The sequence below is a fragment of the Taudactylus pleione genome, unplaced genomic scaffold (assembly GCF_031769625.1).
Source record: "Taudactylus pleione unplaced genomic scaffold, aTauple2 ptg000259l, whole genome shotgun sequence".
In the NCBI taxonomy this organism is placed as follows: domain Eukaryota; kingdom Metazoa; phylum Chordata; class Amphibia; order Anura; family Myobatrachidae; genus Taudactylus; species Taudactylus pleione.
In genome coordinates this window covers 1,037,710-1,051,696 of record NW_028284661.1, presented here as the reverse complement: position 1 = coordinate 1,051,696, position 13,987 = coordinate 1,037,710, and the positions used below count along the sequence as shown (strand labels likewise).

The 13,987-nt window shown below is 48.8% G+C and overlaps 1 protein-coding gene across 1 annotated transcript in view; it reads right to left on the bottom strand.

Moving 5' to 3' along the window:
• Window positions 1-824: 824 nt before the first annotated feature.
• Window positions 825-13,987, bottom strand: part of LOC148514744 (G protein-coupled receptor family C group 6 member A-like) — a 37,240-nt gene continuing 24,077 nt past the window's right edge. The window contains exon 6 of the mRNA XM_088480998.1: window positions 825-3,254. Coding sequence (XP_088337124.1) covers window positions 2,206-3,254 — 1,049 coding nt within the window. The 3' untranslated portion in view covers window positions 825-2,205. The remainder of the gene's footprint in view (window positions 3,255-13,987) is intronic.

The following is a 13,987-nucleotide window of genomic DNA, read 5'->3' as shown; positions in this document are numbered from 1 at the left end:
AGTTAGGATACTGACACCTGTCGGTAGGTATCCTAAACCGCCCCCTCTCCCTACCCTAACCCTCCCTCCTCAGTGCCTGAACCGGAATCGGTATGATTTACTGCCGGACCCATGCCCAGCGGTTGGAATCCGGACAGCGGCAACCCGGCAAAGGAGGACATCCCGATCGTCAAAGGTAAGTATTTACTAACCTATTTCTACCCCCTAACCCTCCCTTAGGGTTGCCTAACCCTAACCTTCCCCCCCAGTGCCTAACCCTAATCTCCTCCCACAGTGCCTAACCCTAACCTTCCCCCCCCTAACCCTTACCCTCCCTTAGGGGTGCCTAACCCTAACCTTCCCCCCCAGTGCCTAACCCTAATCCCCCCTCTGTGCCTAAACCTAACCCCCCCTTCCCCGCCGCCTAAGCCTAAATACCACGGGGGGGTGCCTAACCCTAAGTCCCCCCCGGGGGTGCCTAATGCTAACCCCCCTTCCCCTAGCCTAAACCTAACCTCCCGGATGGGTGCATAACCCCAAGTCCCCCCGGGAACCCTAATCCTAATCCTCCCCCCCGCGCGCGGCTATCCGCACTCGGCGCCCGGGGACCCTTCGATCGGGTTGCCGGGCGTCGGGCTCCCGGCATATGCCTAATGACAGGCGTCGGCATATCGACGCCTGTCTTTAGACCCTTGCCGGGATATGACAGTCGGGATTAGGTCCGCTGGCTTCCCGACTGCATACCCCTGAACCTAACCCCCCTCCAGTGCTTATACGTAGCTTTCCCCTTCCCGCACCCTAAATCTAACCCTCCCCCCTGTGCCTAACTCTACACCCTACCCCTCTCCCGAACCCCGCTACTTAACTTCGTGATGCCTGCGCCGGGATTCTGACAGACACTAACTGAGGAAGCTGCTGACAGCCAGGCGGAGAAATGCATTTTATTTGTTGCAGAGACGCCGGCAAATACAGCTCCACATATATTGAAAATTCAACTCTGAAGGGTACCCACAGTGATAAATTACCAACATTGAGGTAAGCCACAGAGAGCTACCTATGTGGAGGATTTCTAATAAATACGGAGGTGGCTATCTGGACACTACACAGGTGTAACAGCACGGCCAGTGAAGGCGTGCAGCCGCAGCAAGCTGAATGCTAGGAGGACCTCCAGTCTATCACGGTAAAGAGGAGTTTATACAAAAAAAATTTCTATATATATATAACCCTCTTTACACATTACATGGCCATGTGGGATATGAAATTGAGAGTATAAATCACCATAATTAAGAGGAACTCCCTGACTGTGTTTATTCCCTAAAGGCCTATGAAGGAGACTGTGATTTAAATACACTTGTTAACAGCAAAGTAAAATCCTGCTGAAGGGATTAAACAAATTGTCTTGAAAGGACTATATATTAATTAAGACCGTTGAGGGTCTAAAACAGCTTTCATATTTCCTCTACAATTAGGGATATGTTTGAAATCAAGACTGAGGATAGTCTGAAATAATATACTGCCTAGTACCTACATTGGCAGAAAAAAGGTGTATTATTATGTATTAGTTTTCAGGTGTTTTTTCTACAACTGTATTTGAATTGAGACTGCTGACAGTCTGTAACAATATACTGCCTAGAGAAATCTAGGAAGCAACAGATTTATTCACCTTGTATCAATTTGATTTCTATTTTATTAATAGTGTATCTATTTATTGAACAGTGGTTGCTCTGCTGCTGTAGAAAACTTACTGCTGAAAGGTTAGGTGTATATCATAAAATCTTTTATGTTAAAGTATAGAGAGATTGTGTGTCGTGGGCCCATTATTGTATGTTATGTTAAATGTGGATTATTGATTTTATTGCAGGCTGGTGTATATTTTATACGGTTGCAAATATTTATTTGTGTTTTTTAAAAGAGAATAGACTTTTTTTGAACCAATGGAGGTATATTAAATATATTAATACTATTCAGTTGAATCAGCGCTTTCTTTTTTCTATCTACATTTTCAGAAGCATAGCCTGAGTATACATCATGAAGAGCGTTCTGCGATACATGTAGATGCACGATTTTAAAATCAAAGCAACTTGCGGTACACTTTGTAAATAAGGTTCAGTGAGTGTGTGTATCATCAGACAAAATTGTACTGGAATAAAATAAGTAATTATTTCTAATTTGTACATCTTCAGTTGATACTTAGTTGATTTTGCCATATTACATAATGTATTACAGCTAACAGCTCTTATGTCTTTTTCTTACTAGTCTCGAACAACTTAAACTCATCTGAGTGAAATGGACAGCTTTAGAATTTTGTTTGAGGTTAGCAGAAGGAATCTCTAGTTTTGAGGATTTTTGATGAATTGATGGCACCTTATTTTGGTAGAATCTACTAACGCTCTGAAGGTACATTTCTCGGTTACAAGTTTCTCTTTTGAAAACTATTATGTAACAAACTGGTAAAAGGTGACAGGATATCATTCCATATATTGAGGCCAGTATGGCAACAGCTTGTACAGCAGAAAGGTACATGCCACGAGTGCCATTCGTGTAAATCGGGATGAAGAGAATCCAGACAAACATGTAAACAAGCATGCTAAATGTGATACATCTGGCCTCATTGTATTTCTCTGGCAATTTCCTTCCTTTGTATGCTAGTAGGAAACAAATCAATGCAAGTAACCCAATATAGCCTAACATAATGCCAAATGCTACATAAGATCCTTCATCACACTGTAGGCTTATCAATTGAACTGTTGGGTAAATTTTAATAAAAGAAGGACCTTTCAGTATAAGCCACATTGTACAAATACACAACTGAATCCCAGTTAAGACAATGATAATAATGAATGGCTGGTAGGTTAATGTTACTACCCTTTGTCCCCTAGCGGCCGATTCAAATGCTAGAAGAATTCGAATAGATTTGATTAAAATACAGGAAATAGAGATGGTGAAGCTGATACCATAGAGAGGTTGTCTGATCTTACAGATAGTGTCACTTGGTTCTCCAATGAAAAAACAAATTCCCACCAAGCTACATAATAAGGATATCATCAATAAGTATGTATAATGCCCCCCTGCTGCTTTAACCACTGGGCTGTCAGCATATTTCGCAAACAGAATTCCTATTATTAGCACAACTACAAACCCAATAGCAGCAAAAGTCAATAGTGTAATAGCAAATGGGTCCTTCCATTCAAAATATTCTGCAGTCCTATTTTCACATCGAGAGCTTCCATTATTCGACCACTGACTTTGAGAACACTTTAGACATCCAGTCATATCTGGAACAAACAAATATATATTAGTATACAATATAAAGTTATCCACATGTTATGCATTTATTTTGCCTAGTCCATCTGTATAGCCAGGCTGAGCTGAGTTACCAGATTATATGAGGGCTAGTAAGTGTGTTTAGCTGATGACAGTACACATGTGGGTCTTAGAATCTTTTATACTTTTGTTTTTGCATAATCACTATTATATCACTAGTTTGTGGTCCACCCACACTTCCGAATAAGGAAATGAAAAGTTGAGTTAATTTAAATGTCACTTATTGTTTCTATTTAGGAACTATATATTTTGGACCTGAGGAATCCGTACTTAATGCTGGTGGCTTAATAGCCACCGGATCAAATACCGACAGCAGAACACTGACGGACCTAATTCCCAACTGGGGCTGCTATGTATCCTAACCCTCCCCTCTTCCCCCCTAACCCTAACCCTCCCTTAGTGGTGCCTAACCCTAACCTCCCCCCTAGTGCCTAACCCTAACCTCCTCCCATTAGTGCCTAAACCTAACCCTTCCTGGGAGGTGCCTAACCCTAACCCCACCTAATGGTGCCTATCCCTAACCTCCTCTTTCCCTACCCTAACCCTCCCGGGGGGTGCCTAACCCTAAGTCTCCCCCGGTAGCTAGATGCTGAGACACCCAGCTTACCTTAGTTCGGTATCCCGGGTGTCAGTATTTTGTAGTAGGGCTAATGATAGGCATCGGGATTTTGATGTTTAACAGGCAGAGGGGAGGAGTTTTGTATCCCTCTAGGATGATTCTCAAAACTCCCTCTCATATCACCTTGTGACATGGGTTTCATGGTTTGTTAATGCTAAGCACAATGAAAAGTGTAATGTTTTGTGGGATGAAATGTCTAATTTAACTGTTTATGAGGAGACTATGTATGACTAAGGGGGTCAATCATATTAGGTGCGAGGTGCGAGTTGCTATTCTCTCTACGAATTCGCACAGCGACTTCATTTTGCAATCTAATTAGCAACTCGCACTGAACCAGTGATACTGAATTAGAAGTTTTCAATTCGCAACTCCCTAAGGGTGAGGGATTAAAAGGAATATCTTTATTTTAAGGTTAAAATGCAGAGACACTGTGCTGGACACCTCGGACACCCCTCCCCCCACATTGACTAATTAGGCAATTGGAAATTTCCAATTTGCTTAATTAGTCCAATAATTACATGTCATTTTTGGGGGTAAAATAAAAAAATTCCTCAAATAACTCGCAAATCAACTTTTTCGTTAGTTTAGGCACCCCAAATTTAATTACAATATTTTTTTACTTGAAAAATAATTGTTTTTTATATTTTTTTTGCAATTTTTCAAAGTGCCCTTCAAAGTACCCCAAAATCAGCATTTTTCCTACTTTTTTCCATTTTTCGTTTAATTCGTTTAAGATTAATCGAAAAAAGGTTGCTTTTTAAAAAATTTTTGCATTTAAACAAAGAGCCCAAATCCACGATTTGACACCATTTAAAAACCTACAGTATCTTCCCAATGCCCACAAACATCCTTCTATACGGTGCTGTTAAAGAAATTAAACATTTCTACTTCAGGGTCCATAGGGTATCCACAGGATACCTTGGGGTATAGGTGTGACGTCAGTCGCAGGGCACCAAAGAGTTAAGCTTTCAGCCTCCCAGGATGCACTAGGTCCCCCTCCTATACCCCGACCCCGGGCCAAGGCACCTCAGTTTAGTTTGGTGCCCGGCCGGAGTCGGGTGCACCTGTTGGAGTGGGGGCTAGAAGAGCCCCTGAAGCTTTTTCTTCATGCAGCTGTGGCTGCACATCTGGATGAACAGCATGGACAGTCAGTCCTGACGTCCATGCTGTCTTCCCTACACCCCGCCGGTACCAGAACGCCGGTACTGATCCGGGGATGCTGGTGGGCGTCTGGGGTCACAGCTAGCGGTGACCCCAGATGCTCCGGACCATGGCCGGATTCAAGGGGGACAGAGGTAAGCAGCGGGGTCCCGCGGTGGGTCCCCGCTGATCACATGGTCCTAAGTCCCCAGGCAGGGGGCTCCCTGGGGACTGGCTGCAGCGTGGAGCCAGGCGACCAACCTGCGCTTCCACTACCCCCTGGGACAGCGGACCACAGCAGAGCGGTAGCGCTGCGGCGTCCCAGGGGTTAAATGCATGCCAGGGGAGCGTGCCTTCCCTGTCTCACAGCCGGCGCCTCCCCCGCTGCACACAGCCCTCTCTGCACTGTGCTGACTGGTCCTGTGTCAGCGCTCCTCCCCCAGGCCAGCTTCTCTCTGCTCCTCGGCGGCCATCTTCTCTGCAACGCATGGTGAACGCTGCTGGAAGTCTGGAAGGAAGCATCGTGGTCTGGGTCCCCCCGCATACCTCTCCTCCGCTGTGGCTCAGGTCTGTGTATGCAGCGCTGTGTCCTACCAGGCCCTGTGTCTGTGTAGTTGAGTGATCAGCGCTGTTAGTGCAGGAATTGTTACTTCTCTGCATTGTATGTGACTGTGCTAGCGCTGCCTGTAACTTTTCTTCTCTAAACTGTCAGCTTTATTACTGTCCCTGTTCTTTCTGCTAAAGCCCTTGCGGTGCGGTGCTGCAGGGTGGTCTCTCGCCTATTTAATACTTAATTGGTGAGAGAGGTCACATACGTGGTGCCATCATGTCAAAGTGATTTTCCCCTCCGGCTACAGTGTACCACGTGCAAAGTACCGTTAGCGGAGGGGGAGGGTAGCGCGGAGGGCCTTTGCCGGCAGTGTTTGTCCATGGCGCGGCCTATTACGGTTACAGCACCGGTACAGGAGCCGCCCTGGGCTTGTTTCGCTCAGGCGTTAACAGCTTTAGTGGGCCAGTTAGCTCCGCAGCCCGCGTTTACTCCGATGGGTTTGTCCCAGCAGTCTGTGGTGTCGTCACCCATGCAGGGGTTCCCACGACAATTGGTGGTACCCCACAGTCTCCCTATTTCCCCGCTCCCGGGTTCTCAGGAGCCAGCGTGGGTTAACTCCCTGACGAGTTCTGTACAGCACTTGTCGGATGTGTTGCAAGGGGAGTCTGTGATGCGGCCTCATAAAAGGCCGGTGGCGTCTCTGTCCGCTCCTTATGAGGATGACGAAGGGACGTCTGATGATGGGGAGATTCTGGATCCTTACGATCAGGAACCTCTCCATACTAAGGACGCTGATGCTAAGTCCAAAGTATATATTCCTGGACTTATTCGGGCGGTCCGCACAGCCTTGGTGATTGAGGACGAAGTTCCCCCAGCGGCTAAATCTAAGTATGCCTTTTTCAAAGATGTGAAGGGCGATGCCACAGTCTTTCCTCTTTCGGGTCAGTTGGTGGACCATTTAGAGGAGGCGTGGAAACAACCTGGCAAAAGATACCAGCCGCAGAGACGCCTGGCGGTGGCTTATCCGTTCGCGGATAATTATTTTGCTAAGTGGGAATCCCCTCCACAGGTGGATTCTCACGTGACCCGTCTTGTCCGTAGTGCCACATTGCCGATGCCATCCATGTCCTCCCTTAAGGATGCTACGGACCGCAAGGTAGAAATCTGCCTGAAGTCCGCTTATTCCCTTGCAGGGGGGGCAGCACGGCCGGCTATGGCCATTTGCTGGGTTGCCAGAGCGATGGAGCGCTGGGCGGATTCATTAGAGGCTTCTTTTGAATCCGACTGTCCGGCCGAACAGGCGGAGTTGATTGGCAATCTCCGTGATTCGGCCACCTACATCAACGAGGCAGCTCTAGACATTAGTACTCTGGTGTCTAGAATTTCTTCAGCAGCGGTAGCTGCTCGTCGCACCTTGTGGCTGCGATCCTGGAAGGCGGACGCAGATTCTAAGAAAGGTCTGGAAGCGTTGCCGTTTACCGGAGAAGTTCTCTTCGGTCCGGATCTGGATAAAATTGTGGCCACGCTGGCGGCAGCCAAATCTGCTTGTCTCCCGTCGGCCGCTGCTCCTTCTGGTTCTGGACCATCGTCCTTTCGGTCATCTAGGGCCCAGGGCAGGCCCAAACCACAGTCGTTTCCTCGACAGGCTGGCCCTAAGAAATCGGTCAAGCCCCGGAAACAGGCATGGAGTACCAGACGTCCGGCCCCCAAGCCAGATGACAAGCCTGCGGCCTGACGGTCCGGGTCTCCCCTTGGGGGATCCCAGGGTGGGAGGCCGCCTGCTGCAGTTCTCCCGGTGTTGGTCGTTCACTACGACAGACACTTGGGTTCTGGAGGTGGTCTCCCACGGGTACGCCCTCTCCTTCCGGCACAGACCCCCGGCTCGATTCTTCACCACGAGTCTACCATCAGACCGGAACAAGGCTACGGAGCTGCGGAAGGTATTGCACACTATGCTCCAGGCTGGAGTTATAGTGCCTGTTCCATTCTCCCAGAGGGGCCAGGGTTTCTATTCAAATCTATTTTTGGTACAGAAACCCAATGGGTCATATCGTCCGATTCTCAACCTCAAAGCACTCAACAAGTCTTTGCGGGTCCCGAAGTTTCGGATGGAGACCCTACGGTCCATCATTCTGGCGCTGGAACCTGGGGACTACATGGTGTCATTGGACATACAGGACGCTTACATGCATGTCCCTATTCTTTTGTGCCATCAAGAGTTCCTTCGGTTTGCAATCCGCAGCGACCACTTCCAGTTTCGGGCGTTACCTTTTGGCCTGGCGACAGCACCACGTGTTTTCACCAAGGTGATGGTGGTCATGGCGGCTTCTCTGCGGCTGCAAGGAGTCCGCATGTTGCCGTACTTGGACGACCTGTTATTGGTGGCAGGATCTCCAGAGCTCCTGTTACACCACTTGGACCTGACCATTGCACTGCTGCAACGGCACGGCTGGCTAATCAACTGGCAGAAGTCCACTCTAATCCCGTCTCGGAGGATTCTGCATCTTGGAGCCTTATTGGACTCGGGACAGCAAAGGATCTTCGTGACGGAGGACAAGATCTCTGCTTTACAGTCAAGGGTGCGCAGTTGTCTGCACAGCCGCCGGGTGTCCTTACACTCGGCGATGAGGTTACTGGGCTCCTTGGTGTCGGTGTTCGACATGGTGGAATACGCCCAGTTTCACTCCAGACCTCTGCAGCACCTGATCCTGTCCAAGTGGAACGGGCTGCCTCAGTCTCTGAAGTTCCGGACGATTGTGCTCACCCCGGAGGTTCGCCTGTCCCTTGCGTGGTGGTTAAAGACGACCCACCTCAACAAGGGACGTCCGTTCTGGGTTCCAAATTGGGTCCTGTTGACAACGGACGCCAGTCTTCGGGGCTGGGGAGCAGTTTCGGGTCCACACTTGTTCCAGGGCAGGTGGACGCCGACAGAAGCGGAGTTTCCAATAAATATCTTGGAACTCCGTGCGGTCTTCAATGCTCTCCTGCAGGCACAGCGGTTTCTCCGGGGTCACCCGGTGCAGGTCCAGTCGGACAATGCTACCACCGTGGCCTACATAAACAGGCAAGGAGGAACTCGCAGTCGGGCGGCTCTCGTAGAGGTCTCTCGGATCCTGGTTTGGGCGGAGCGCAATCTTCCGGCCATATCAGCGGTCTTCATCCCGGGAGTGCTAAATTGGGAGGCGGACTTTCTAAGTCGCCAGGACGTTCATCCAGGGGAATGGTCCCTGCACCTGGACGTTTTTCAACTACTGGTGGACAGGTGGGGTCTTCCAGAAATCGACCTCATGGCGTCCCGGCACAACAACAAGTTGCCGGTGTACGGGTCTCGCACAAGAGACGAAGGGGCGTCTCTGGTGGATGCTCTGTCCGTCCGGTGGACGTTCAGGTTCGCATACCTGTTCCCTCCGGTCTCCCTTCTTCCACGGGTGATCCGGAAATTCAAACAGGAAGGAGGGACGCTCCTGTTGATAGCTCCCGCGTGGCCCAGACGGCACTGGTTCTCAGACCTTCAGGGTCTGTCCGTGGACAGTCCTCTGCGGTTGCCGCTACGACCGGACCTTCTGTCTCAGGGTCCTTGTCTTCACCCGGACCTGACTCGGCTGTCTTTGGCGGCGTGGCTGTTGAGACGGCCATGCTGAGGTCCCGGGGGTTTTCCAGCTCTGTGGTGCGTACCATGTTACGAGCTCGGAAACCGTCTTCCGCGAGGATATACCATCGCGTGTGGCATACGTTCTTCCAGTGGTGTCGACCGAGAGGTTATGCACCGCGGGAGTTTCGTCTGTCTCGGATTCTCGCCTTCCTGCAAGCGGGACTAGATCATGGGCTTCGCCTTGCTTCTTTGAAGGTACAGGTTTCGGCCCTATCTGTCTGGTTTCACCGTAGGATTGCTACAGTCCCGGTTGTGCGCACCTTTATGCAAGGTGTTCTCCGTATTCAGCCGCCCTTTGTTCCACCTGTGGCGCCTTGGGATTTGGCTGTGGTCCTGAGGGCTCTCCAAGGACCGCCGTTTGAACCACTGGGCTCAGTGGATATTAAATGGCTAACAGCTAAGACTGTTTTCCTTCTGGCCGTTGCTTCAGCCAGACGTGTTTCTGAGTTAGGGGGTCTTTCTTGTAGACCCCCTTTCTTGGTTTTTCATGGGAACAGGGCAGTGCTCCGCACTCGGCCCGAGTTTCTTCCCAAAGTTGTTTCCCAGTTTCATGTTAACGAGGAAATAGTTGTTCCGGCCTTTAACTCACCGGGTCTTTCCGTGGGTGAGGCCTCTTTGGATGTTGTGCGGGCCTTAAGGACTTATGTTGACCGCACTTCTTCGTTTAGGAAGTCGGACGCTTTGTTGTCCTCTATGGCTTCTGTAAAAAGGGTTGGCCTGCTTCAAAGCAAACTTTGGCAGCCTGGATCCGTATGGCTATTTCTGAAGCTTATCTTCATGAAGGCCTACCGGTCCCTCCTTCTCTGAAGGCTCATTCCACTAGGTCTGTGGGTCCTTCGTGGGCAGCTCGACGTGGTGCCTCGGCAGTTCAGATCTGCAAGGCTGCTATGTGGTCTTCTGTCCATACCTTCGTGAGGTATTACAGGTTTGACACCTTCGCCTCTCAGGATGCTTCCTTCGGGCGGCGGATTCTCCTTTCTGCACAGGAGCGTCCCCACCCTTAAAGGATACTGCTTTGGGACATCCCCAAGGTATCCTGTGGATACCCTATGGACCCTGAAGTAGAAAATATGAGATATGGTAAGAACTTACCCTTGTTATCTCTATTTCTACGAAGTCCATAGGGTTCCACAGGACTCCCGCCCTGTCGCACCTGTGCTGCAGATGGGCTTTGCTCTGGTCACCGGTTTTCCGTCTCCCTCTGGTGAGAATGTGATTCTTGTATGTGTCCAGATCTTTGTTCTCTCTCTTCCTTCTCCTCCTCCGGCCTATGGCTTGGTAACTAACTGAGGTGCCTTGGCCCGGGGGCGGGGTATAGGAGGGGGACCTAGTGCATCCTGGGAGGCTGAAAGCTTAACTCTTTGGTGCCCTGCGACTGACGTCACACCTATACCCCAAGGTATCCTGTGGAACCCTATGGACTTCGTAGAAATAGAGATAACAAGGGTAAGTTCTTACCATATCTCATATTTTTAGGGGGTCCAGGATGGTCTCCCCACTTGTTTATGCACTTCTCTTACATCTCATTTGGCAGTCAATTCACACCTCCTGCTGCGAGTACCACGAATAGGCATTTTTAATTGATTTGGAGAGTTCTCAGGAGCGCGCATTTGTGCGAAGTCTGCTAGTTTCTAGAAACAAACTCACTACTCACAATTCGCACCTAATAGGATTGACCTCTAGGCATCACAAAATTATTGTCAGGATTTTGACTATTTCAGTACATAAAGATAAACTACACTTGCCGAAGTTCCATTGTGGTCGTTGGAGGATCTATCCTGGTTACTGGCGTTCATCACATGCAGTGTGCAGAGAGTTAAAGTGATCATCTGTTTCTTAGGTGTCGTTAGTTTGTTGGATTCCTTGATTGCTTATTATTCCAAACCTGATTCTATTTGGGTCACATGTTCTGAACTTCCTATGGATCACAGATCTCTAGTATAAAGCCTGTTACTAACTATGCCTCATTGTCTGTGCAACGTTACTTTCAGGTCTTCCTTGGACTTCTGCCAGAACTCCGCTGTGCCTGGTGTATGCTGTGGACCTCGCTACATTCCTGCTCGTGTTCCAGTTCAAGTTCTGATACAGGTTATCAGCTGCACTACAGAGCTCAGCATTGCCATTGTCTTTCCGTTGTTATCCTGCTCTGTTATTGCTTTTCCATTCTACGCTACACTATTTGGTTTACTTGTTATTATTGACTCATACGGATACTGGGGTTACTTCTTCTACAGTTTTCAACTGCACCGTTACAGTCTATCCTCATCAGAACCCCATCACACTGCAGGACTCAACCCTGCTCCGGACCTTCATCCTGCTGCAGGGCTCAACCCTGCTTCGGACCTTCATTATGCCGCAGGGCTCAACCCTGCTTCAGACCTTCATTATGCCGCAGGGCTCAACCCTGCTCTGGACCTTCATCCTGTCGCAGGGCTCAACCCTGCTCCAGACCTTCATTACGCCGCAGGGCTCAACCCTGCTCCGGACCTTCATCACATCGCAGGGCTCAACCCAGTTCCGGACCCTCATCCTGTCGCAGGGCTCAACCCTGCTCCAGACCTTCATTATGCCGCAGGGCTCAACCCTGCTCCGGACCTTCATCACATCGCAGGGCTCAACTCAGTTCTGGACCCTCATCACGCCTTAGGGCTCAACCCCGTTCCAGACCCTCATCACGTCTCAGGGCTCAAGCCTGTTCCGGATCTTTATTACGTCTCAGGGCTTAACTTCATTCCAGTTCTTGTTACATCTCAGGGCTCAACCCTGTCCCGGACTTCCGTCACGATACAGGGCTCAACCCTAGCCTCGTGTCAGACTCGGGGTTTCACCCCACACCAGTTCAGTGTGTACTTCGAACTTTGTTTCTTCCAGGGGCATACCCCTGCACCTGTTAGTGCATGTCATGAATTTTGTGTTATTGAGATTTAATGTGGAACTTTTCCATACAATTTTTGTTCTTGAATAAATTCTATTTACTTTTGATTCGTGTTAATGATATTTCATGAAAAGGTCCTTCCTAAACCCACCTCAGTTCATACTACCTAGTAAGCCTGACTCTTCCCAGGAGTCTCAAGTGTCTGTAGCCGTGACAATTATTATTATTATTATTATTATAATATTAGCCCCAGAGAATGAAAAAAATATTAATAAGGTTAGAGGTAATCATTTCAAATCATTTAATGTAGAGGAATACATAATAAAGAAGTAAAAAATAATATTTAAACATGCAGTAGATACCGTATATAGTCAGTCTAAACCAAAATATAAGACACGCATACATGAGCAATGGATATAGTAAATTATAGTGATAAGCTCTAAGTTTTTAACAATACATAAAACTTTATAGATTGTCACCACGTGTTTGCCTACGGCCAGTGTTTACTTTGAGAAAGTCCAACTAGTCACATGAAATGCATCAGTGACTCCACCCCTATCACATGACCATGTGTTTGCTTTCGGACAGTGTTTACACCCTACACACAGCGTCTTCATGGCTTCACAGCTTCAAAGCACAGAACAGTTGCAACAGTGATGTACCTTACACCTACAGTTCATGTCCCTCCAGCAGCAAGAACTTCTAAGCATTCTCCATTGATGGCCATGGTCTACTACCAGTAAAATTGCTGACAGTCTGCTATTATGACGGGTGGGCTTCTTAGGCATAGATCTGGGAGCTGCATCACATGCTTACTGACTTGACTTATTCCACTTGAATGCACATATAATGTGTGTGCTTTATACTTGCTTCTGTTAGACAATGTTTACATGCTACCAAGTGCATTTGTGCTGCAATGCTTTGATTGGAATACCAGTCGAATGGTTGACAAAAAAAAGGTTGGCATTAAGAAGGTCTACACCAGAAGGTTTACACTTTCTGAATGTCAACAGTTAAAAGGTTGACATGGTCCTTAGTTTGACCATCATTGTATAGACATGTATTTAGGTTGACAGGGTTAAATGGTCAACACGGTGCTAGAATCCCGACGGTTGAAATCCTGACATCTGCAGGTAAGTAATTTTACCCTTCCCCTAACCCTACCCTTGACCCACCTTTCCGGAAACCTAACCTTAGCAGTCCCCTCCCGAAGCCTAATCCTAACCCTCCCCCCTGCAGTGTAACACTAACACACACCTCCGCAGCCTAACCCTCCGCCAAAGTGCCTAACCCCAAACCCTAATCAGGGGCACCGAAAGGTGGGGGGTACTAATTACCCATGCTTGGGCTGCTGGAGGGGCCCGGCGAGGGGCCCATGTCCGGTGCTGTTCCCCCTTTTAAATCACAGCAGCCCAGCACACGCTGCTGTGTGCTGGGCTGCAGTGGGAGACTGCTCGCAGCAGTCTTCTATGCCTGGGGGGGGAGCGATCACACTAATCGCGCCACCCCTGCGGCTTTGCACCAGGCTGAGGGGCTCACGCGGCGCTGCAAAAATCTTTTTTTTTTTTAAATCTAAAGGGGGTGTGGCCACGCCTCACGCAATTAGGTCACGCCCCCTTTACCCGGGCCCGGCCGGCCTCTCTACGCCCATGATCCTAATACCATCAGGATCGCAGCTGGTGGCATTCTCAAGCCGGGATTTTGACCCCTGTCAGAGTTCCGGCGCCAGAATTGTGAGCGCTGGCATTCTGTGCTTTGGGTTGCCAACTGCATTCTATCCCATCAAAGGCCCAGGACAAGTAACATCTATTAAACACTGCCACAATTTTTGGACCTGATGTTTCACTA